The 25,541-nt window shown below is 47.2% G+C and overlaps 3 protein-coding genes across 3 annotated transcripts in view; 2 read left to right on the forward strand and 1 right to left on the reverse strand.

Moving 5' to 3' along the window:
* Positions 1 to 6,263: 6,263 nt before the first annotated feature.
* Positions 6,264 to 18,595, reverse strand: itfg2 (integrin alpha FG-GAP repeat containing 2). Its single transcript, XM_060048513.1, has 12 exons — positions 18,215 to 18,595; positions 18,001 to 18,096; positions 17,740 to 17,781; positions 17,475 to 17,652; positions 14,567 to 14,706; positions 14,094 to 14,281; positions 13,464 to 13,549; positions 13,227 to 13,280; positions 12,315 to 12,406; positions 11,684 to 11,801; positions 9,626 to 9,799; positions 6,264 to 6,446 (listed from the first exon to the last, which is right to left on the reverse strand). The coding sequence occupies exons 1-12, from the start codon at positions 18,308 to 18,310 to the stop codon at positions 6,370 to 6,372; spliced, it is 1,341 nt and encodes a 446-aa protein (XP_059904496.1). The 5' UTR covers positions 18,311 to 18,595; the 3' UTR covers positions 6,264 to 6,369.
* Positions 18,596 to 21,705: 3,110 nt separating this feature from the next.
* ascl1a (achaete-scute family bHLH transcription factor 1a) lies at positions 21,706 to 23,804 on the forward strand. Its single transcript, XM_060048530.1, has 2 exons — positions 21,706 to 22,591; positions 22,721 to 23,804. Exon 1 carries the CDS (start codon positions 21,971 to 21,973, stop codon positions 22,571 to 22,573), a length of 603 nt encoding a protein of 200 aa, XP_059904513.1. The 5' UTR covers positions 21,706 to 21,970; the 3' UTR covers positions 22,574 to 22,591; positions 22,721 to 23,804.
* The window catches only part of pah (phenylalanine hydroxylase), a 13,378-nt gene continuing 10,602 nt past the window's right edge, over positions 22,766 to 25,541 (forward strand). Inside the window, exon 1 of the mRNA XM_060051028.1 lies at positions 22,766 to 22,981. Coding sequence (XP_059907011.1) covers positions 22,766 to 22,981 — 216 coding nt within the window. The remainder of the gene's footprint in view (positions 22,982 to 25,541) is intronic.

The following is a 25,541-nucleotide window of genomic DNA, read 5'->3' on the forward strand; positions in this document are numbered from 1 at the left end:
GCCGCGTCACCACTCCGCGGAGGAGACCAGATGTTCCCACAGCGCTCCCGACCTGAGGGGGTCAATTTCCTCTGACCCCCCCCACCCTCCCTCTGCTCGATATAGCTCGGGCTAATCACACGTAGTGATGCTAATACTGGGCGACCTTATTGACGTTAGCGCAGAGCGTTCGACACTCTTGATTGGTCGTCACTGAAGCGACCGTAGAGTGATGGAGGGGGACGACCCGTAGGAGTGGGAGTGGAATTGATTGGGCTTTTGACGGGTGAAACCAATCAGCCATTATTTACTATTGATGAATGAATGAATATTGACTGTAATGAACTGAATCATTTATTTTTGTCATTTATCAAATGAAAACATCAAACATTTCCTGCATAGGAAATCCAGAAATTCAAATATTCAGATACGTTCTCTGATAATAACCAAAATCAGTAGTTATTATTGGAAACTTTTGATGGGCCTTTTTTTATAAACTACAAAATACGACCAATTGGTTCATAAAGAGTCGTGCCCGTTCTAACGTCACACAACGCTATTACACAACCCAGATTAAGTTAAGCAGAGGGCGACGCCGGTTGGCGCTACTTCCTGTCAGAGCGGATAGCAGGTCTGCAGAGACGCAGCACTCACAGCCACTCCCCATCATCTCTCCTACTGAACTGACTCAACGTGACACATCATGTGAAGGTAAGGCCACCCCTGTGGTTAACGCTTATATAAACCATGCAGATCCTTACACCACGGGATCCACAACGTCGAAGGACTTTCCTTTCCGTATTAGCAAGACGAGGACACAGTTTGAGGGACGTCTGCAAAAATGCAATTCTGTCCAATAGTGCGTTAGTCAAACCACAGTACTTTGGTAATGACCCGTGTGTGGCCCTGACATGACCTTGGGGAGGTGATGGAGTCTCCTAGCCAAAAGCGTCACAGTGAGAGGCGTAGCGATGAGAACTGCCAAGCAGAAGGACTCTGTGCCTGGCTGAATTGATAAAATATTAGGCCTCACACCGGCCAACATGCAACGAGGGAGGGAGAAAGACGCATGTTGTTTTCGAGAACCCATCCATGCCTTTAGGTTTGACAAAACACCTTCACAAAATCAATACTCAGCAAGGAGACCGTGGTATTCATGCTTGACCGCCTGTTAACAGAAGGTCACTTATATGTCCTGGGAAATGGAAATATCCCTAATGGCTACAATTCATCAACCGCTGGCTAACCAACGTTGACGACAGCATGCTTTGTTCCTGATATAAGTTTAACCGGATCAGCACTAAGGTAATCCCATTAGCCTGCGACTGTAATAACATCGCTCGGATGAATAGCGTTTGGAGCCCTCTCCACCGGTTCCTCAGCAGGGTTTCATTAGGGATAACATTACCCGCCATCTTTGGACTATCCATTCTCATTATCCACAACAAGACTTTGTCCCTGCGATACATTTCCCAGTAACTGTGGCTTTGTAACGGCGTGTTCCTCCCAATCACAGTGAAAGGTTTCACATGAAAGCCGACCCGAGGGGGAGAAATGATTTTATAGACTTTAATAGTTTCATTGCAATCACGGGATTCATGGGTTTATATGAATGGGTAAGACATTGCCTGATCAACAATAACAGACCCATCAGGACGGCCACATTCAGAATCCTCCTCAGCCGATGTGGGAGTGCGAAAGCCAGCGAGCGCGACCTTAAACTAACACAACACAGTGTGTGTAGGTCGAGGAGAAAGACAGAACCGACCCCCATCCCCCCCCCCCGCCCACCCCGCGTGCTGCTTTGACGGAACGGCAGAATGGGAGAGCTGTCACTTGTGTCACCCGTCAGCCATCACAAGGGCGCAGGGGGAACGGCGGCATAATGACATCTGAAGTATTAGTCCCAACACCGCTCAGGTCCCAGAGCAGCGTGGGGGGGGGGGGGGGGGGGGGTGTACTTGTCAATGATACTGTATATCGTTTGACTATAATGCTATGCACAACACTATGACTATCTGTACTATAAGAGAACATGCATAGATAATAATGATGTGGTACACCTGCTGCCATCATTCTCAGTTTTGAGCATTTATCCAACCGTGACACTTTTTACCGTTTTAAAATCGATTTGGTCTGTGATGGAGAAGGCGGGCGAATTTCGTAGCGAGGAAAGTTCTTAAAGTGTCTGCCTGCCAGACAGCCATGTGGGTTTTTGAAACGTCATTACTAATTGTTTTAACAAAAATTATGATGAAAATCGGACTGAAGCAAACAGACCAAACACTGAAGCAGTCTGTTGCGTCAACGTCCACAAAACCAAGACTGCATATTTGTCACTACTGAATGGTACGCAAAAGGGAAACAGGTTTAGTGTTTCATCAATCCAAACTATTACATGAGACAATTCCCTCGCTACTAATAATAAAAGCCATCCTTATCAATATTGGAACACATTAGTCCCAATTACCCCTTCCATTACACTCTCTCATGCAATTACAACCAGCTCTTCAGTATTTACTAAAGCTTCAGACGCCTGCACTATTAAGGTCTGACGCAAACAATAAATCATATAAGGAGTTGAACCGAAAGAAAGAAAGAAATAACCCACAGGAAGACAAGTGCGTCGAGAATACATCTCATTCATATTCGCAACAGATGACCGTTTCTAAATTAAGGTCTCCACGTATTCAAAAAGAATGTGAGCCATAAATCTGCCTCAGTGTAAGACTCCTGGGAAAACGTAATCATGCTTGTAGTCGCAAATGTCAAGCTAACCAAGTAGCCATTTAGCAGGGGCGTGAACGTACCTGTAGCTAAGTGTTTAGCGATATGTGGGTTGTGGATGCTGGGGACCGAAATCATAACCTTTGGGCTGGGAATCGACCTCCCTAAACACTACACAATCCGGGCACATACTTAGATCTTAAGATCTCACCCATTGTGCACACTTGGATGCAGATGCGACATTGAATATATGAATACGTTAGGGTAGAAGTGTGTGTGTGTGTGTGTGTGTGTGTGTGTGTGTGTGTGTGTATGATGTGATCTCAGGAGGACAGCAAAGAGCCCAAGGAGTTGAATTGAATTGAATTTAATTGAATTGAATTTATTGTTGTCATTATACATGTTACAGAGCAACAGAGCAACGAAATTCCCAGTTACATTCCGAAACATAAAAGACAGTGTGGGGAGACAGGACGGAGAGACTGTCAGGCGCTTGTTCAAACAAGAACCATGCGGCCCGCATTAGATAAGAAAGTTTATAAAGCTAAACAAGAGGGTAACGAGGGAAAAAAAAAATTGTCAATACCCCAAACTATGCTCCTTTAAGGGGGGCACAGTGTAGGGATTAGCAAAAAAAAACACCTCAACACATAAGCATCACATCAAAAACACAGGACAGAGACAGAGACAGAGAGCAGGGGAGAGATAGGGCCGGGAGCGAACAGAGGGAGCAGAGAGAGATGCGACCGCCTTCGTTGGAGGCAGAGTAAGAAGCGATGATTGCCAATATTGATAAGGATGGCTAACTGGGCCAGAAGGACCCTCGGGCCCCATATGGGGCCCGAGGGTCCTTCTGGCCCAGTTAGCCGCTGGGCTAAAGATTAGCTCTCCACGCGAGAGCGATCCTGGAGTGAGCATTCACTACAAATAGTGTCACCTCATAACAGCTACACAGGAGCCGTTGACCTCGTCATTAAGGTTCACGGGAGGGGACTCAGGATCTAACTGTACTTATGGCTTCACGCATCACTGATATATACGTGGGAGCCAGAAGACATTTAACTTGCCAAGAGAGGGTCTGGCAGCAGACACGGCCAGACACATGTTCACGTTCTCCTCCAAGGAGATTGTGAACATGTTGATATTCACCTCTGGAAAAGTGTTTTCTTGAAGGATCAAGTCATTTTTTTAAGGATTTGTACCTTCCTGTATACAGCAGGTCATCAAAATATCCAAACTGCAGAAGCAATGTGATGCACTTTGTAGTAGTTAGGAATGCTTTGTGATATTCAAGATAGGCATATCTTATAACACATTCAAATTTGATTTCCAGTCTCTCTTCCAATCCCTTTGTCAGCTTTGATCCGCTCAAGAGAGCCAGGTGAAAAACCCTCGTGATAGGAAGGCCAATCACGAGGCAGAGCTGTGAGCTTGCGCTGTGATTGGGTGGACTGGTTTTGACAACGAGTCAAAGGACACAACGGGCAGCTCTGCGACAATGAATAGGAATGCAAACCCAAGCAAGGGTGCTCAACCAGCAGATGAAACACATCGGGTCTGAGTGACTATGGAAAATAAGGAATTCACGACCCTCTTAATGAGGATGTGAAACGGAAAACACCATCTGAGGAGGATTTGGTTCAGTGAGATTAGATGGGGTTTGTATCTCGTCTTCGACAGAGTAGTCCTAATCCATCGTATTTATTAAAGACGCTTACAGAGGCGCTGAGTTAACGTGGGTTCAAAGACCCCCCAGCTCCCCAAAGCCATTCCCTTCTGAAGGGGCTTTTGCTTCTCTCCAGAAGCTTGACTCATGGATTGCATTTCCATTTGTTGCGCTCCCAAACCGTGTTGTTGTAGCGCTGCGAAATGCTGTTAGCGACAAAGGGAAGAGAGAGCGTCTACATAATAAAGGCGCGTGTATTAAGAGAGAGAGATTGTGTTGAGTTGGCACACATGGATTCAATCCAACCCTGTGGGAATCACTGAGCAGGTGCCTGCCATGGTTCAACATAGTGTTGTGTTTACTACCCAGCCCTGAAAGGCCCCACAAAAGGTTGGAATCGTGTAGACGCATTCGTAATCAGCCTTCTGAAAAAGCAATATGATATAGAGGGATAGTCTAGACTGTGTTGCGTTGTGTCCCCAACTGCATTATGTGGGAAGCACATAAAAAGGGTCAACAAACTTTGTATGGTCAAAGCTAGGCTTGAGTTCCAGTCCCTCTTGTGGCACTTCCGTTGAAGGAGGGCAAAAGAACAGTGTGGGTGGGGCAATCAGGTGACGGGAGCTGTGATTGGGCGGATTGGTCTTCACTAGGGTTGAAGGGCAGCTTGATGGACCAATGGCTGACAGCATACATCTGGTGGCAGGAGAGCTAGATCGGTAAAAGCAATGCAGTGGGTCTATCTATGTCAGACCAGCATAACCCATACACTCCCTTGGTTGGACTGCGTCAGACCTAGCCTAACCTGCGTCAGACCTAGCCTAGCCTAACCCTGACTATGTGAACACGCCATCCACGCATGAACCAACGTGCATTTTTGTTTTATGAACTGCAGTGAGCTTGGGACTTGTTTTTCAAACATTCAATAAAAACGAATACAAAACACACACACACACACACACACACACACACACACACACACACACACACACACACACACACACACACACACACACACACACACACACACACACACACACACACACACACACACACACACACACACACACACACGACAAGCCAAGAAGATAAGGGTTCAAAACGATCCCCAGAGTTCCTAGAGACGGCGGTCGGCGTGACCATTCATGGGCATGGAAAAATGCACTCCTGAATCGACTGTACGGGAACGGAGACTTATAAGGGCGCACTCGTTACACCAGGGCCCGCGTGGCAGCCACTCCTGCTAGTAATTATTCTGGTGCGCAGAAACCATCAAAATGTAAATGACCAATTACCGTCATTAGGTCCATCACATCTCAGAGCATGAGTGTGTGTCACAGGGTGTGGAAGCTCAGGTGGAGTGTGTGCGTCTAATAAATATGTAAATAAATCGATAAAAAGGGGGACACCCTCACAACTGATTAATATTGCATCATTCAGAGAAACACACACACACACACACACACACACACACACACACACACACACACACACACACACACACACACACACACACACACACACACACACACACACACACACACACACACACACACACACACACACGTTAAGATGGTCTTATCATAGATCTTCCATGTTATGTAACCAACTCCTCCGCTATGCAAGCATTAATATTACATAACAATCTGTCACATGGATTAAAACACTATACATACAACAGAGGAATGGATGACAAAGGGGCACTTTACAGACACAATAAACCATGCAGCAAGGTATATAAGCCATCAGCATTCAATAAGGCTGTACACTGAATAATAATGATACAGTATATAATATCCCAATGCTACCTCGGGTTTAAGGTGGTTTTCAGGAGGCCGACATCTTGAATTGATGTTTCTCGTGGATGGTTCAAATGACGAGCGCGACTACGTTGGGGGGAGAATGCAGAGGTATTTATTGGCAGACATTGAATTAGTATTTACATGAACGGCCGTGAGGGGGCGCGTGTCCGAACAGCCGGCCTCCGTGATGGCGCGTCACGGCGTTTGGACGGCGCCGTCTTTGTAGAGGACGTCTGCCACCAGCTTCCTGACGGCTGCCGGGTCCTTTCCGTCTGCGGGGGGGAGAACCAAACGACGGAGACGTGAGCTCGGAGAGAACCCTGTGGTGCTGTGAGGAGCGACCACTTGCGACTTTCGTTTACCTGCGATGGTTCGGGTTGAACGTCAAGCCTCCCGTCGGAATAACTCTGAATTATCTCTGAGCACCTCAAGGCTCTTAGAGGGTAGAACCTTGAACGATTTAACTTATGCACAGCTTCTGTGAAATAACGCGCTTTGAAAACATGGTGTATGAATGAGTATTCATGAGAATGCAAAACGGTCTGACCTCGAACAGAAACACAAATTAGTTTTCGAAAAACCAAACCTCACAACTTGAATCCTGTTTGCCGATGAGTACGTCCACACAAAACACATTTTACCTCTACTTAATATTGGACTTTGATTGGTTTGCTCTCAAACGCAAACTATTTGATAGCTCGCCTAGCATGCGCGTTTACACGTAGCTTAGCTGTAGCGACAGGAAGCACCACCTTGTATCTTCTGTCTGAACTCTCTGTCCCTCGATTCATTTTAGTTCCACGGTTAACGACCCGGGGGTGACGGGTCTGCACGACGGCTGCCCTGAGCCCTACCCTCTGCCTGCCTGGACAGAGAAGGTACGCCATCCATCCAACGACCCCCAGGTAATGTGTTTACCTGGGCCTCCAGAAATAGACAGACAGTAAAACAGGAGAGGTAAAACAATTGAAAACATATTTTCGTATGTAAATGAGTTTTAAGGCCTTTTGATTTTATTTAAATCCAGCCGTATCGACACATCGATAACCCGGTCGTCACGACGCACCACGCAGACGGCGACTGCGGTCGACTATTATGGGATGCAGCTCGGTGGGCTCAGGCTGGCAGTGGGTGGTTGGGTCGGACCGGGGTGTGTCTAGAACTTAGGAGGTCCCTGAGGACAGAATGCCCGTCTGTCTGTCTGTCGGCCTGTCTGTCTGCCTGTCTGTCTGTCTGTCTGTCTGTCGGCCTGTCTGTCTGCCTGTCTGTCTGTCTGTCGGCCTGTCTGACTGCCTGTCTACAGTGTGTTTTAGTTGAAGAGGAACTGAGTGAGAGTGTGAGACGTAAGAGAGCGAGAGAGAGACGGAGAGAGAGAGAGAGACAGAGTCAGAGTCAGAGACAGAGCGAGAGAGAGAGAGAGTGAGGCAAATGAGAATGTCTCTCACCCCCACCGGAGGACAGAGGATTCATTTTCAAAACATTTCTCTGCTCAGCCCAGTCCAGCGACCGGCAGATTTACACACATTACAGCCAGGAGGACGGCCATTTAGAAGACGCCCCTTGAAGCCCTCCATGACTCACAGGGCCCCCCTCCCTCCATGACTCACAGGGCCCCCCTCCCTCCAGGTGTGTGCCTCCCTCCCTCCAGGTGTGTGCCCCCCCTCCCTCCAGGTGTGTGCCTCCCTCCCTCCAGGTGTGTGCCTCCCTCCCTCCAGGTGTGTGCCCCCCCTCCCTCCAGGTGTGTGCCTCCCTCCCTCCAGGTGTGTGCCCCCCCTCCCTCCAGGTGTGTGCCCCCCCTCCCTCCAGGTGTGTGCCCCCCTCCCTCCAGGTGTGTGCCCCCCCTCCCTCCAGGTGTGTGCCCCCCCTCCCTCCAGGTGTGTGCCCCCCCTCCCTCCAGGTGTGTGCCCCCCTCCCTCCAGGTGTGTGGGTGTGTGGGAGACAGGGGATACATTTTAATTAACCCAAAGGTAGCGATGGCATTTTTGGTCATCGGTTGAAATTCTCTTTCCATCCAGCAGTTAATGCCCTGGCAAAAGAAGAGGGAGAAACCGTTTCATCTGTGGCCGTCACATTCCGGTGTTAAGATTACCAATCAATAGATTCAGTCCGATTGATTTGATTGGGTGGCCTGCCCACCTGTCTGTCTCTGTCTCTCCAACTTTGCATCAATATGCAAAACACATTTCAGACCTCCACCCAAGAGCAGAAAGAAAACAAAAAACAAGATTCCAATTATCCTGCACGGTGAAAACGATTCCCTGAATCACCATGGGAACGCCACACACTTAAGGGCTTCCACTGCGATGCTGCAGTACCGGCTAGGGCCTGAGGGGTCGCCAGGGGGACGCTAACGAAACCAAAACTCATTAATGTTTTACTTTCAGCCAAGCCGTTTGGCATCAGCCCCTGACCGCGCAGGGAAAGCTTTGGCAATTGAAAACAAAAAATGGGTTTATTGGAATTGATAGGAGACCGAAAAGAGGAGACCGTTGAGAAATGCAAAGCAGCCGCTTTGTAAACAAGCACAGCTGCTTGATCGGATCCTCTTTCATTGATGTAGGGCTTCTATTAAACCAAGAGATTCTTTCATCTCAAGGAACTCGCATGGGCAAATTAAAATGATATAAAATTGTGTTGCATCATTCAGGACAGGAGAGATCTCGAGCAGTCATACTGAAGTCATACATTCAGTATTTCAAGGAAAATATTATTTTTGAACTGGTACAGGGTTTCCCCGCAAAGAAGGCTTGTGTTTAGGAGGATGATAATCAAAGCCGTTGCACATGAACGACCTCTCTGCAGGCGAGGCCAGGAGCGTCGCTAGCAATTGAAAACATTCGGGGCTGTAGCCCAGAAGTTAGAGTCCTTTTAAAACGGGGGTTTGGGTGTTTCTCCCCCGGGAAAATTTGAAAAATCGGGCTGATGAAATATGCAACTGTAACGTAGTTTGAGAAGGAAAGGAAAGACCAGTCGTCATGTCTGACTCAGGTCGGGGCAGGCCTACTGAGTAGGTTCATGTTTACATTGAGGATAGGAAAGTGCACCATAGGCTACAGCAGCAGCCAAAAGGAGTCATTAGAAAAAGCCTGTAGCCAAATAGACACCGATGTCAAGTGGACCGGGTTGAATTCACTGCGGGTCTCCTGAATCTGTGCAAACTAGAGCAGCACTAAACCGCAATACCGACGTGATGCGCTATTCATAGAGAATCAAATGTGCAACATTTTGCAACAAATTATTCTAAATCTGCCCATAAATGGAGAATGTTGCGGTTTTCACCGGCTACAATGTTGCATCTGTGGCTGCTGGCAATGCAACCACAAAGAAGTATCCCCTACGGGGCTACTTATCATTATTACGCTATCCGGGGCTAAAGCCTCGAAGGCCCAGGCCTAACCACGCGCCTGCGCTTGGCGAGGCCTCCTGATTGGCCCGGGGGCGCGCCACTCACCCAGCCCCAGCTGCTGCAGCAGGCCCTGGAAGGCGGGCCTCTGCTCCAGGAGGCGCAGCAGGTTGGTGGGCTCCATGCGCTCCAACCCCACCCGCCAGTAGACGTAGATCTTGTGGTTGAAGCCGACGTACACCAGGCACGGACTGTTCCGGCCCTCCTTACACGTGTACTGCCCTGCACCGTGAAACAAACAAACAAACCGGATGTGTGAATATGAGAAATATGATGATTCATGTTTTACCTAAACTCTGCCCAATCTGTCTTATCCATGACGCATTTCAATTTTTTAGTGCTGTCAGTTAAACGTGTTATTAACGGCGTTAACGCAAGCCGGCGTTTTATTTATTTCCTTGGCTCAAAACACAGAAGCAGTAGCCTGACTGCTATGTTCAAGGCAGTATGTTTGTATGTTCATCGTTTAATTGCATTATAGGCTTTTCTTTTGTATTGTCCTGTTTTGATCAGTATATGCCAATGTTGTTATCAATAAAAAAACATTTGCGCAAGGCAAGCCGATGCACTTCTCCATGTTGATAAGAGCATTAAAATGAGAACAATTAATGGGAGAATGAAATCAAGGGATATTTAGCATAGGAAAAAAAATTGCATGAGTTAACTATGACATTAATGCGATTAATCGCGATTCAATATTTGTATCGCTTGACAGCACTAGTATTTTTGTTATGTAGCAGACACTTGTATCCGAAGACAGAGACTGTGGCTACATGGGATTCAGGAGCACGTTGGGGTTGGTCTTCGCGCTCAGAGAAGCCTACCGACGGGTTGCAGATGTTGAAGTGGAACCAAGCACCTCACTGTGTCCTTTTGTCTCTACGACGTAAAACCAAACTCTCGCCTTAAATAACCTTACCATAGCGGTAAAAAGCTTGGCCCATAACCTAACCTATAAAAGCAACTCACACTAATCTCCATCACCCTAACTATATAGCGCGTACATGTACATGTTTTCTAGCACGACCCAAAAAATAAATAGTATACACGCCAGTTTGTGTGTCTTGGATGTGAAAATGAGAAAACATAAGTCACAACACCATGGGCATGTCGTTCGCGCCGTAGCCACTTAAACCTCCTGTGAACGCCCTTCATCTCCATAAACGTATTGATATCCAATAGAGACGTCTCAGAACGGCCAAATAATATATTGTGGCGCCCACGGGTGTGGACGGCGGTGCGTTCAGGATTCTGGGGGCTCTGCTGTTCCAGGGGTTCGGTCCGTTTCGGGGACCCTCCTGAGTTCTTCATGGTTGTTAGGTTAAGTGGGGGTAATGGTTTGGGGTTGTTCGTTGTTGGTGTGTAGTTGTGTGTTGTCTTGTTGTGTATTATTGTTGCCACGTAATTGTGAGTGTTATGTTCGTTTGTTGGGCGCAGTGTTCCGGTGTCGTGCGGCGTAGGGGGCGCGGAACGGCACGGCTGAACCTGGCCTCCCGTCGCCCCCTTCCTGTGCTGCTCGCCGCAGTATATTCATTGCAAAACAACTGACAGGAAGGTGCGACAGTTCAGCTCACATCCAAATAAAAACTAACGTGCGCACTAACATGCGATTGAGTGCATGGAGGACATGAAGCCGCCGAATGGAGTAATCGGCGCAGGCCCGGGGCCCGAACCCGTCACACGTGAAGCGGGGCTGGCGCGACTCAGAGTGCACCGGATGGTTCATGTTCTCAATTCGAACACAGACGCAGAGAAATGTCTCTACAATACCAGCATCGTCGCACGTTTTGATTGACGGGAAGGAGAAACGTAAGAGCGGCGGCGACGGCAATAGCTCAACACTGCCATCTAGCGGTGGAGTCGGTTTAGTGCAGGTTTTGAATTATAAAGCTCAGTTGTTATTGCTATTCGATGGTGACACTCGGAGAACTGCAAAAGTATATATATACTGAAAACAAACACGTTGCAACGGAAAGATTAAGACGATTGACAACAAAATAATATTATTCAAAAAAAAATCCTCTCAAATAATTATTTAGACATTGTTCACGATGAAAGACAGAAAAATCCAAAAGGCACAGACTAAGGTCAGCCCCCCTCCCTCACCGGCGCAGAAGGCGTTGACGTTCTCCTCGAACTGGAAGCGCACCACCGTGCGGTGGTGGTCGATGATGTAGGTCTGCCCGTCCCAGGCACACGCCACCACCTCCTCCCTCCCGTCCCCCTGGAGAAACACACAAACACAGGTCTGGGTGAGTTCCCCACTGTCTGCACTCTACTGGTTTAGCTTGTGAAAATAGAGAGAGGTGTGTGTGTGTGTGTGTGTGTGTGTGTGTGTGTGTGTGTGTGTGTGTGTGTGTGTGTGTGTGTGTGTGTGTGTGTGTGTGTGTGTGTGTGTGTGTGTGTGTGTGTGTGTGGGCTTCTAGGGGTGTGTGTGTGTGTTAAGGCTGGGGGTAAACGATTATTTATCAAACGATTAATCGGGTGATTATTTTATCGATTAGTCGACTAATCTAATGACCAATTGGACGTTTATTTTTTTTTTCTGTTGCTCGATTAATAAAAACCATAGTGTATCTCAAATAAATACCAAAAAATTCTTAATAATATACTTTATTTAATACGGAACCCGTAAAGGGACATGAAAAAAATGTGTGCGCATACTCTCTTGCGCTCCGCCTCCAACTACGAGATGGTTAGTTACATCTTTGTTAGTTACATCGCGTGTCAGACTCACGGTAACGTCCAGCTTCTGCAGGGCAAAGAGCTGGTGGTCCACCTGGACGGACCACCGCAGCTGCTCCGAGCTGTCCATCAACTTCAGGGTTCCTAGCACACGCCAGCACGGGAACAGGGGGATGCGGTCACCATGGCAACCAGCACGGGAACAGGGCGATGAGGTCACCATGGCAACCAGCCCGGGAGGGGGGTTACGGTTGATAGAACATGGCAGAATATCGCCGTAGGTGTTCAAACTGCACTGGAGTCGTTATTCTCCTCAAATGTTTTTCCTATATTTATATTAATCCTGAGAGGCCAATTCAAACGAGACAGCGGCATTAATTGAGGACATTCGAATCCCAGACCTAGTAAAAGTATTTCACAGGGGGTGGGTAGACACACACTAATAAACTGAATAAAAAAGGTATCTTAAAAAGGAGGGTGCAGGTGGAAAGCCATGCTGCATTTTATGATATTTATTTTATGATACGTGCGGTGGTACAGCAACTAACTACGGCAAATACTATTGTGTAGGGGTAGTGATTCAAAGCTTGTCGTTTCTTCACAACAGTCATTAGTTTATTAGTGAAAAAGAGATGCCAGCCTAGTTAGCAACTCGATAGAAATGTAGCCGAACTTCTATCTGCCTCTGCTATCGCTCTCATGCAGACGAGGATGACTCAGCACTTTTTTGTTTGGTTTACCGCCTCATTTCGACCGCCTGGGACACAACGATGAAGGGTTGATGAAAACAGCTATAAACACCACAGCGGAGCGTCCCTTTATCGTGTCAACAAGGGGATGCTCGTGTAAAGATAGCTAGAGATGTCGTAAAGTTTTATTTGGGCGTTACACCGCGAAACAGCTCCCTGCAGAGATGTCCACCTGGCCCGGGCTCAATAAGCTTGTTTATTACTTTTTAACTTACCATCTAGAGTGCACATGGCGAAGAGCCCACATTTGGAAGATTCCTCCTTTGAACCTAATAAATATAAATAAGGCACAATATTATATTATATAAAAGATAATTATATTATTTATCGATATTATATACTGATAAATAAAGCACAATATTATAAACACACTAACGGACAATTATAACTTTTTTTTGTGTAATATGATACAAAATTTGGTCCGTTGTGGTCCGTTGAATGTGGAAGCCTACCTCTGCTAATGCTGCCGATCAGGTGAGTGGAGACGTTCTTGTTGTGGATCCGCCCGGTGGTCAGATGCAGGATTACATCCCTGGGGCTGCAAGAAAAACAACACAAACTCAAATAAATACAACCGTCCCAAACTATAAAACATCGTACCTTTGTTTTACAGGTAGACCACCGCAATAAAAACAACTACAAGAGTTCCTCCTATGCAGTAAAAGTGTTATATATGTATATATACTAGTGGTGCGCATAGATAATTTTTTTAATCTAGATTAATTCCAAAATTAATCTAGATTAAAATGGCAACGGCAAAAATAATAAATTTTTGCTTCCGATTGGTTAGTTCAGTCACGTGATGGGTCCAAGTGTTTGAAAATAGATTAACGGCGATATTTTTTTTATCGCGCGATAAAAGTTTTGCGTTAACGCACCCGTTAACGCCGATAACGGCCCACCACAAATAAATACTCTATAATACCTTTTACAGTATAGCGCTTTACCAAACACTGAAGGAAACCTTACACGGAGGTAATATAATAAAACAGTAAAAAAACTAAATAATCAAAGACTTGTTATGACTCATAAAACGCAGATGAGGTTAGAAGATCAAACAAACGAAACATCGGTCTTTGCACCTGCCGGGTGTGGAGACGGCCGTCCCCCCGCTGCCGTCCCCCCCGGCGGCTGGGGGGGGGTCCCCGGCTGCGGCGGGGGGGGCCTGCGTGGCCCAGGAGCAGAGCAGGATGGCGTAGCCGCAGCCGGGCTGCGACACCATCAGCTCCGGGAGGCCCTCGTTCCCCGGGTTCACCGACAGACTGTCCACCTGCACAGACCAAAGGGCAAACGGACCGCCGCCGTCACATCGCTTGTTTCGTATATTATTATTAATTATTAGTGAGTGAGCATTATTTCAAAGGATGCTAAACCCAACCCAACCGGTAAAACCAACCCCTCATCCACGTTATCCGACGCCGATTCACACATCCGCGTTTTGGTCGCCAAAGCCCCACACACACACACACACACACACACACACACACACACACACACACACACACACACACACACACACACACACACACACACACACACACACACACACACACACCTGTCCCTCCAGCAGCCACTTCTTGAGCAGGACGAGCTGGCCTGACCCCAGGTCAGAGGCGTCCGCTGGCTCCTCCCAGCGGAAGGCCCGCACCACGCGGTCCGTGTAGCCCACCACCAGCTCCCAGCGGCCGTCCCCGTCTGCCCCCGGACCCCAAACACGGCCTCCTCGTTAGGGACGTGAGCGCAGGACTGGGGTTCATCTATTTCATCTATTCATTCCTGATCTGGGACACGTCATTTCAATTTTTTTCGTGCCAAAAAACACATTTTTTTAACAATATGACAGCTTTAGGGCCACCCGTTTCTACTTTCACCTTTGATTCTGGGATATTGTGACAATTCACGGATATATTTAATGCAGGTGCGCTGCTCTGCAGGCAAACCGCGACTGAAAAAAAAAGGTAGCTGCTTCATCTGTTCTTTTTAGAATGAGTTTGAAATTTGTGCTTTTGGCACGGAAAAAAATTAATTACGTGTCCAAGATCACGAATGAATAGATTAAATGACGTGACGTGACAGTGTCACGTGTTTCCGTGAGACTGGGTTGGGTTATTCTGATGGCTTTGGGAGGATACGATCATCACATTTACATTCAGGGCATTCAGCAGAAGCTTTTATCCGAAGCGACATAGGCTGAGAAAGTATATTTGTCAGAAGAAAGACAAGAAGGGTATTGCAGACAGTACAGGAAAGGTATCCGTAGAAAGTAGTCAATATAGTTAACCCATTCCCCGTATGCAACAAAGATAGCTAGGAAAGATGTTACACAATGCTAAGTACTATTATTAAGTGCCAGGACGTACAACGTACAATAAGTGCTTAGATTAAATCCAGATCACTTGATGTGGGCGCAGATAGGGACCACCCTGAACAACAACATTAAGTATTTTAACTTGATGTGTGTCTCTACGCGGTGAGAGAGTAGTGAGGGTTAGGATGTACCGAGTAGTGAGGGTTAGGATGTACTGAGTAGTGAGGGTTAGGATGTACTGAGTAGTGAGGGTTAGGATGCACTGAGTAGTGGGGTTAGGATGTGAGTAGTGGGGGTTAGGATGTGAGTAGTGGGGTTAGGATGCACTGAGTAGTGGGGTTAGGATGTGAGTAGTGGGGGTTAGGATGTGAGTAGTGAGGTTAGGATGTGAGTAGTGGGGTTAGGATGCACTGAGTAGTGGGGTTAGGATGTGAGTAGTGAGGGTTAGGATGTACTGAGTAGTGGGGTTAGGATGTGAGTAGTGGGGGTTAGGATGTGAGTAGTGGGGGTTAGGATGTGAGTAGTGGGGTTAGGATGCACTGAGTAGTGGGGTTAGGATGTGAGTAGTGAGGGTTAGGATGTACTGAGTAGTGGGGTTAGGATGTGAGTAGTGGGGGTTAGGATGTGAGTCGTGGGGTTAGGATGTGAGTAGTGGGGTTAGGATGTACTGAGTAGTGAGGGTTAGGATGTACTGAGTAGTGGGGTTAGGATGTGAGTAGTGGGGGTTAGGATGTGAGTAGTGGGGGTTAGGATGTGAGTAGTGGGGGTTAGGATGTGAGTAGTGAGGGTTAGGATGTACTGAGTAGTGAGGGTTAGGATGCACTGAGTAGTGGGGTTAGGATGTGAGTAGTGGGGTTAGGATGTGAGTAGTGGGGTTAGGATGTGAGTAGTGGGGTTAGGATGTGAGTAGTGGGGGTTAGGATGTGAGTAGTGGGGGTTAGGATGTGAGTAGTGAGGGTTAGGATGTAGTGAGTAGTGGGGTTAGGATGTACTGAGTAGTGAGGGTTAGGATGTACTGAGTAGTGAGGGTTAGGATGTACTGAGTAGTGGGGTTAGGATGTGAGTAGTGGGGTTAGGATGTACTGAGTAGTGGGGTTAGGATGTGAGTAGTGGGAGTTAGGATGTGAGTAGTGGGGGTTAGGATGTGAGTAGTGGGGGTTAGGATGTGAGTAGTGAGGGTTAGGATGTACTGAGTAGTGAGGGTTAGGATGCACTGAGTAGTGGGGTTAGGATGTGAGTAGTGGGGTTAGGATGTGAGTAGTGGGGTTAGGATGTGAGTAGTGGGGGTTAGGATGTGAGTAGTGGGGGTTAGGATGTGAGTAGTGGGGGTTAGGATGTGAGTAGTGAGGGTTAGGATGTAGTGAGTAGTGGGGTTAGGATGTACTGAGTAGTGAGGGTTAGGATGTACTGAGTAGTGAGGGTTAGGATGTACTGAGTAGTGGGGTTAGGATGTGAGTAGTGGGGTTAGGATGTACTGAGTAGTGGGGTTAGGATGTGAGTAGTGGGGGTTAGGATGTGAGTAGTGGGGTTAGGATGTGAGTAGTGGGGTTAGGATGTGAGTAGTGGGGGTTAGGATGTGAGTAGTGGGGGTTAGGATGTGAGTAGTGAGGGTTAGGATGTAGTGAGTAGTGGGGTTAGGATGTACTGAGTAGTGAGGGTTAGGATGTACTGAGTAGTGGGGTTAGGATGTGAGTAGTGGGGTTAGGATGTGAGTAGTGGGGGTTAGGATGTGAGTAGTGGGGGTTAGGATGTAGTGAGTAGTGGGGTTAGGATGTGAGTAGTGGGGGTTAGGATGTGAGTAGTGGGGTTAGGATGTACTGAGTAGTGAGGGTTAGGATGTGAGTAGTGGGTGTGAGTAGTGGGGGTTAGGATGTGAGTAGTGGGGTTAGGATGTGAGTAGTGGGGGTTAGGATGTGAGTAGTGGGGGTTAGGATGTAGTGAGTAGTGGGGTTAGGATGTGAGTAGTGGGGGTTAGGATGTGAGTAGTGGGGGTTAGGATGTACTGAGTAGTGAGGGTTAGGATGTACTGAGTAGTGGGGCTAGGATGTGAGTAGTGGGGTTAGGATGTGAGTAGTGGGGGTTAGGATGTGAGTAGTGGGGTTAGGATGTGAGTAGTGAGGGTTAGGATGTACTCAACCCCGCGGCCCGGGCCTACCGATGTCGCTGATGAGGAGGACCTTGGTGTTGGCGGGGATGTGTTGGGTGAAGCAGGGTTTCTGGTCGTCGAAGCACAGGGACTCGTGCTGGCTGACGGAGTCGGCTTTCCCCGAGGCGGCGGCGGTCATGTCGAACAGGTGGAACCAGCCCTCGGCGCTGACCGCGACCACAAAGTTCTGCCAGGGAAAATAGAAATAACGTCTCTGTTCCGGTATTGAGAAGGATGTGTTTTGGGTTTGGGCAGGTGATGAAGGAGAACTCACCTTTCCTTTGTTGCATACGTCTCCAACGGCAACACATGTGAGCTACATAGGAAGAATAGCGCATGGGGGAATGTTTAGTCAAGCAATTGTATTTGGTTAGTCCACAGCTCGTCTCAAAGGGCTTCACAGGACACAACTTACCACAGTCCTTAAACCTTAGCCCTCTTAAATGTAAGGACATACTCTAACTATATAGGAAATACAATTGAGAAGGCACATGTAAGAGGGATCCCTCTAGTTTGGTTTAGACGCTTTACTGACCATGCCGACACAGGTTCTTGTCATCCAGGGTTTGGAGACGTCATTTTTGTATATCAGTAACTTCCCACTGGTGTCTCCCACGACAAGCTCGTTCAACTGTAGGTGGTGGAGAGAGAGGAACAGTCAGTAAGTTGACCCAAGCTTTTAAAAAAGAAGAAGAGTGGTTTGCGCATCAGTTAACCCACATCGTAAGAAGATAAATCTTGAAAAGTACCGTATCGTTGTCTGCATCTCCCAGACAAATCGCATGAGGAAACAGAGTACCCGTGAAATCCAAACTCACACGCTGGACGAAATTCAACGACCTCATTGTTATTGAGAGAATCCTGATGTCGCTTGAAATTAGGAAAACCCAGTGACACGGTTGCAAACTATTTCAACTTTGTTGAAACAGCCGCTCCCATCTCATGCTGCACAATAATAAAAGGCTGGCAGCACAATCATACTTTCACATTATCGGCGCTAAATGCAGGCAATATAAAGTAAAAAATAGAAGAAATGCATGATTCACATGAAGTACATATACACATGCATGAGGAAACGACGGACTTGGCGTTCCGTACTTCCCGTAAACAATGTCATGTGACCTAAAGGTGCAGAAGCAGGCCGCCTCTTCTTCTTCTTCTTCTTCTTATAGACTTTAAATGCGGTAACAAACCGCTTCGGTGCATAGCGCCATCGTCTGAGTAGGAGGGCGTGTGATAGATCGTCCTGGTTTACGAATACAAAATGCATAAACCCAAACAAATAAACCAAACTCATGAACTAACTTTAACTTAAAATATATAATTGTTATCTTTAGAAACTTTGCTAATGCATGAAATCAAGGTAGAAGAACATTTTCACGTTCGTTCAACAAGCAACTCCGAGTGACCTATCGGATTTCAAAAGGAACAAGATTAAACGGTTTCTCGTGGAATGATATCAGTGTTTAATTTAATATAACTCTGTGATCTCTGTATTTGGAACGCTCCAACACACAAAAATATATTTTCCACTGTTTCTGTCAACTGACAATTATCACACCTTCCGTTCGATGCTTTATTACAATAGGCCTACATAATGTACAGAATATGTTCAGTTTGGTACAGTAACAGCGCAACCAACAAAACAAAAGTAGAAATGTAAACGCACAAACACACACACACACACACACACACACACACACACACACACACGCACGCACGCACGCACGCACGCACGCACGCACGCACGCACGCTCGCACACACACACACACACACACACACACACACACACACACACACACACACACACACACACACACACACACACACACACACACACACACACAGACTCATTAACGATATGCAACTAGTCTTCTGAGATTCTACCACTGGCCGCTAGAGGGTGCTAAAGTATAGTTACCTAGTGGAAAACGGAAGGATATTTTCAATGCAGGCTATGTTTACTGCACAGTCATAGCTCTGTTAGGTCTATGTAAATTCTAGTCACCATACACACACACACACACACATATTAAGTAGGCTATATGTCATGCTATTTAATCTAGATCGAACCAAGCATGATAGTTAAGATATAAGATATAGCCTAGGCTACGCTTTAGATACCGGCCTAATTATTTTGCTTATGTCTGTCGCACTGTTTCAGGTTTTAAGTTTTTTTAAATAGTCCTAATCTAATAGCCTATAGCCAACAATGCAATCTAGCCTACTTTATAAATAGAAACCGAAACTTAACCTAATTACGCCGATAGGTCAGGATACTCTGTGCCCACTGAACCGAGTGGGCGCCTTTGTTTGGTATTAAGTTCATATGAGTGCAGAATGAATCACAATATTAACACTTAGTATTAAGAATATTTATGTATTATGCAAAATCACTCTCATTGTGGAGAAAATCGTACCCACAGAAATAAACAATACTTTTTTCTCCTAGGAAAATAATGTATTTTTAATGGCTTACAAATTAAAAACTAAATCTCTGCCCCAAACTGCGATTATAACCAGCGCTTATCAGCTTTGTTTTATTATCTCACCGCGACATCCAAACTGAAAAAAAGAAGAAGTTTGAATAGAAACTCGGGCGTCCAGATGTCATATTAATTATTACACTCGGCTATGACTGGAAATCCTCGAGTATAAAGTGAGCGCCCTCCTTGCCTCTGGAAGAGGGGAGTGGGGGAGAGGAGAAAAAAGTCTTTACAAAGCGCTAATTGGGCTGTGGAACCGCACGGACGGGGCATGGATACGTTTCAGAAACCCCTCGCGATAGTAAAGGGGTGAGGGGGTGAGGGGTGACGGGAGGCGGGGGGGCGGGCGCGCTTGAATAGAACCCACGCTTCATTTCTAAACGCTCTTGCTGTGCCAGAAAAGTGGAGGCAAAAGAAAGGAAAGTTGATGGGGGCAGTTCTTTTTTTAAACGCAAACCCCCCATTTGAGTGCCGCGTCGAAAAATTGCACAATTATTTGTTAAACTTCTTCCAGGGAGAGCGATAGATAGAGGCGTCTGTGGTGGTGGTGGTGGTGGTGGTGGTGGTGGTGGTGGTGGTGGTGGTGGTGGTGGTGGTGGTGGTGGAGGTGGAGGGAGAGGGGGGACGGGGAAAGGGGGGGGGGGGGGGGGAGAGTGCACTGAGACAGAATGGGTTAGGGTCTGTATACTTCGTTTTGTCCAGAGTGAAAGACGCCTTTTTTTAAAGTATTTTTTTTTAATTCCAGTCACTTTTTATAAAAGAGAAAGAAAAGAAAAAACAAAGATTGAAGAGATACACCGCGACGAGGCCGTACTGTAACAATATAGGGTGTATCGAATCATGCACAAAGCGTCTCCCCAATGCAGTCCGCTCTCGGGCCGGCCACAGATATATCCTTGATCCGTTCCGCCTCCGCGATGTAAGCCCCAGTGTTTCTGCCGGCGCGGGGCATTGTGCGGCGGCCCCATGCGCGCAGAAACAGCCGGACGCTGCCTCCGCGGCTCGGCAGGGTTAAACAAAAAGCAGAAAGCGTCGAATGAAAATAAAAAAAAAGCAACAAGTTATTTAAGTGGCCGAACCACCGAGATGGAGAGCGACAGCTTCAGTCACTTTTGAGTGTTGTTATTTTTGTGGTTGTCGTTGTTGTTATGTAGTATTGTCCGTATTTCGTTTCTTGGAAAATAGTCCGAGGAGGGAAATTGAGCAGCTAGCGAGAGGCGGCGAGGGAACGAGAGAGAGAGCTGTCTTTCAGCACCACACTGTAAACTCACAGACGCACCTTCCACGTTGTTACGCAGAATGTGCAAAAGTCCCCCCATAAACGACAAACCAAAATACCATTTGGATGAAACAATATAATCCCCAATTTGTGTATCCACCTATACGTCCTTACTCTGAATTCCTTTTCAAAATTCCTTTTGAAGTTATGATTTAATTATTAATTTACTTATGTTCTGCTTTTTATTGTCCGAAACGGGTTTAAAATCCAACCGCCCGGGGTCTCTCCATCAGCACCCTGCATTCACCCATCATTTGCACCCATCTCCATTCAGAACAAGAAAGCACGACGAGCCGGCGGCCATAGGTGCATACTAAAGGGAGGCGCTTTGGCGCTTGTTTGTTTAGTGGTTGAAGTGACACGCGCCCGGCGCACGCAGAGCACCAGCACAGGAGCCGCCTTATAGGTGAACACGAGCGCGAAGAGGAGGAGGAGGAGGAGAAGGAGGAGGAGGAGGAGGAGGAGGAGGAGGCGTGGTCATCCGCAGCGCGTGGGCACCGCTGATGTATTGAAAAGCCGTGCGGGTCTCCCCTTTGGATTCAGAGCAGCTTGAGAAGCGTGCGGAGCAGGAGCCCCACCACACTGAAAACAAAACAAAAAACTAAAGTGAGCAAAGAAGCCACACGTGAACGGCACGAGCAGGACGCGCGAGCCCAACCCAACCCGAAAACTTTGAAACTTTTCCTGCAACTTTGGTTTGCGCAACTTTTTTTTTCTTCTTCATCACTTTCTTCCCGCAATGGACATCACGGCCAAGATGGAGATCAGCATCAGCAGCCAGCAGCAGTTCGTCCCGTCTGCGTGCTTCTTCTCCAGCGCGGCACAGAGCGTGCAGCTCAGCCCGACCAGCAGCCAGAGCAGCGGCAAGTCCGCCGCGTCCAATCAGAAGCAGCGGCAGCGGTCCTCTTCGCCTGAGCTTCTCCGCTGCAAGCGCAGACTCAACTTCGCGGGCTTCGGATACAGCCTGCCCGCGACGACGCCGCACGCGGTGGCGCGTCGGAACGAGCGCGAGCGCAACCGCGTGAAGCTGGTCAACAACGGCTTCGCCACCCTGCGCGAGCACGTACCGAACGGCGCGGCCAACAAGAAGATGAGCAAGGTGGAGACGCTGCGGTCCGCGGTGGAGTACATCCGTGCGCTACAACAGCTCCTGGACGAGCACGACGCGGTGAGCGCGGCGTTCCAGTCGGGCGTGCTTTCGCCCGCCATGTCGCAGAACTACTCCAACGACATGAACTCCATGGCGGGGTCACCGGTGTCGTCGTACTCCTCGGATGAGGGCTCCTACGACGCGCTCAGCCCAGAGGAGCAGGAGCTTCTGGATTTCACCAGCTGGTTCTGAGCCTGAACGACGTCTATGGTGAGCGCAACCTTGGAGATTTGAGTGATGTATGCGGGGTTCAAGGGTTGAATTGACGTCCTTCCGCTGTATGTGTGAAAAACGGTGTGTGAATTACGTACTAACGTGTTTATGATTTTGTCTACGCAGAAATATGGATCAAGATGTTAGACATTTTGGAATCCAGCGCTTGGGATGGCCAGCGGAAGAGGGGTGGACGTTCCCCGGAACGGAGACGCACTTGTAGCGGGGGATTTTGGTGGGCTTCTGGTCCGGCATAACCCTCACCAAACCCCGCGGAGACCTCCAGTGAAGACCCCGGCCTCGCAGCCTGCAACCCCCCCCGGCCGGCTCAGATATCGGGCCGCAGAGAAGCGCCAAAGGATGCGGGAGAACTTTCTCCGCCGGAGCGTGTGTGCGTGTGCGTGTGCGTGTGCGTGTGTGTGTGTGTGTGTGTGCGTGTGCGTGTGCGTGTTTGGAGGACGGGGGGGAGGGAGGGAATCCAAGCTCCGAGCCCCCCTGAAAAAAAGACAACGTATTGTCATCGAGTGAATTCTTGTTCAACAGCAGCACGCAAAACAAAAACATTTATTTAAAACGTCGCTCTTTCAACTATGCTAAACCCAATCCAAGAGTACCAACTTGTTTCCTAAACTTCTGGGAGGTTTATCGGTGATAACATGCTTCCAAATCGCGGATTTATTCTACACAAATTCTATATCGAACGTTTTTTTCTAAGTATATTAAACTATTTTTCTATGTAAAGAGATTTATAGATGTTTTGTAAACACTGTTTTGTACATATGTGTCTATATATTGCTATGCGGCTTAAATACCTCTTTGCCTATTTTTATTTTAGACAATAGTCACATAGTCACACTTTTCCTCTGTCTCTGGCTATTCTTTTTGATGAAGTCTCGAAGAGGTGGGGTTTATAACCCCGGTCTAACTCTAGCACCAATGTGTCTTATTCAATACATATATCGAAAATACATGCTATTGTGTATCATGTCACGGAGTTCACAATGATCAAGTTATGCAGCTATTGTCCAAAAAGAACGTCTAATGGCGACATGCCTGTTGCCTACGTCTGTCTCTGTGCACCATTGCCTGAAGCTTTGTCGTATTCATCACATATAGGCCTGAACGTGTGTTGAGAAAAAGTTTCCAATAACCATATTTTCTACACTCTAGTCCGAGAATAAAACAATTTCTTAAAAAAAAAAACATGTGAAAGTCTCTCTCATGTTTGTGTTGCGCAATGTTGGTTACGTTATTCAATCACTGTTATTAAAAAAATGGTTTATACATCAGAAAACATCATGCACATCAACAATGAGAAAGTTCTATAAACATTTATAATATATTTTTTGAGAGGTTGTCTGAGATGGACTATTCACACAATTGACCAACAGCACATAGGCCTACTTTAATTAATTAGTATTTGGAAATATAGGCCTATGCCAAGTAATAAATACAATGATAGGTAAAGAATGTTTGCTATCAGTGCTTATTCCACCGCATCCCTAATATTAAAGCACACACAGACTATCGGAAGTGTCATTCAGACGCCATTTACCGCCTACATTAATAGACTACAACTGTGTGGGAATTTGACAATTTAGCCATATATGAATGTAGTCGCACGTTGCCCATTCAGTAGGCTATAGGCGAACGGGGTTTATTCGGTTTATTTCAGCGAATACAAACATTAAAATAAGCTTCTAATTTAAATATTACGATTTTTCTGAGAAATATTCACCATTACAATATAACCCATTTTGATCTTACGCGCTTTGCAAAGTGACGAAATTCTCTTTCCTCTACGAAAACGAAGTTTGACAGCAGGTAGTGTAGCCTTACGGCGATGGCGCGTGCCTGGTCTAATGAGTGAATGTGTGAGCGGTCGAGGGGCGACACACGGTGCTGAACCGGCGCGTGGCCCTCTGAGGCCAGGAGCGTGCAGCGCGCGCGCAGTGGAAGGGAAAGCCCCACCTGGCCAAAGCTGAACTCTGGGTCCGCTCCCGCGCGGGGGACCGTAATAAATCAGGGTTGTCTCCACTTTGTTGCTGTATTTCTCCCGCTATCAGCATCGGTGACAGTTACAGAGCGCAAGTATTGATTAACCTATATTCTGAGCAAGCGCGGTTGCGGTAAACTGGAACGCGGACTATATTGTCGGCGATTCCGTGAATCATTCATCTTGCAAAAAAAAAGACGACATTTCGACAGCGGACTTTGTGTTTATTTCGCAATAGCGTTCTACAGGTTTATGAGGGGTCTGAAGTTCCTGGAATCATGGTAGAAAACCTCAAATCCTTTGATCTGTGTAGCCTACAATGTGTTGGAGTTGCTGGAGACGATTGAACGCCCAAACTTATACCTTATGCATGTCTATCAGTGAAATAGTACCCCCCCCGTGTCAGAAATGTCCTATGAAAAAATAAAACTCATTTTAAGCTCTCCTGTCCTTAACATGCAGTATGATAAAACACAACTCTGACTCTAGGACTTGAATGTTTCCATGATCACATCAATACTTCCGTTTTTTTGTTAGGTTTTTTACAATCTGCTCTCAGACTCTCTGTACGTCTTCTTTTCTTTTTCATTTTATTTTAATTTCCTGTCTATTCAAAAAAAAAAACCTCCAATAAATAATGTAATACTTAATATCAGAGATTGTCGTTTTCAGGGAGTGAAGCGAAAGGGAAGTTGCGTCACAATTCCCACGACCGTCATCGAATCCCCCCCTCCTCTCTCGATGGTCAAACCGCCGTCCAAACGACCACAGCAGCAGCAGCAGCAGCAGCCCTGACCTCACCACCACGCCGTTGCCTTGACAACCCCCCCCCCCCCCCCCCCCCCCCCCTCACAGCTTGCTGGACTCGTCCAGCGGGTTGGCCACGATCGAGCGGTGGATGAGGATGAAGAGCGGCAGGTGGGCCAGGAAGTCCAGCAGGTCCAGCGAGCG

The sequence above is a fragment of the Gadus macrocephalus genome, chromosome 4, assembly GCF_031168955.1.
Source record: "Gadus macrocephalus chromosome 4, ASM3116895v1".
NCBI classification, from domain to species: domain Eukaryota; kingdom Metazoa; phylum Chordata; class Actinopteri; order Gadiformes; family Gadidae; genus Gadus; species Gadus macrocephalus.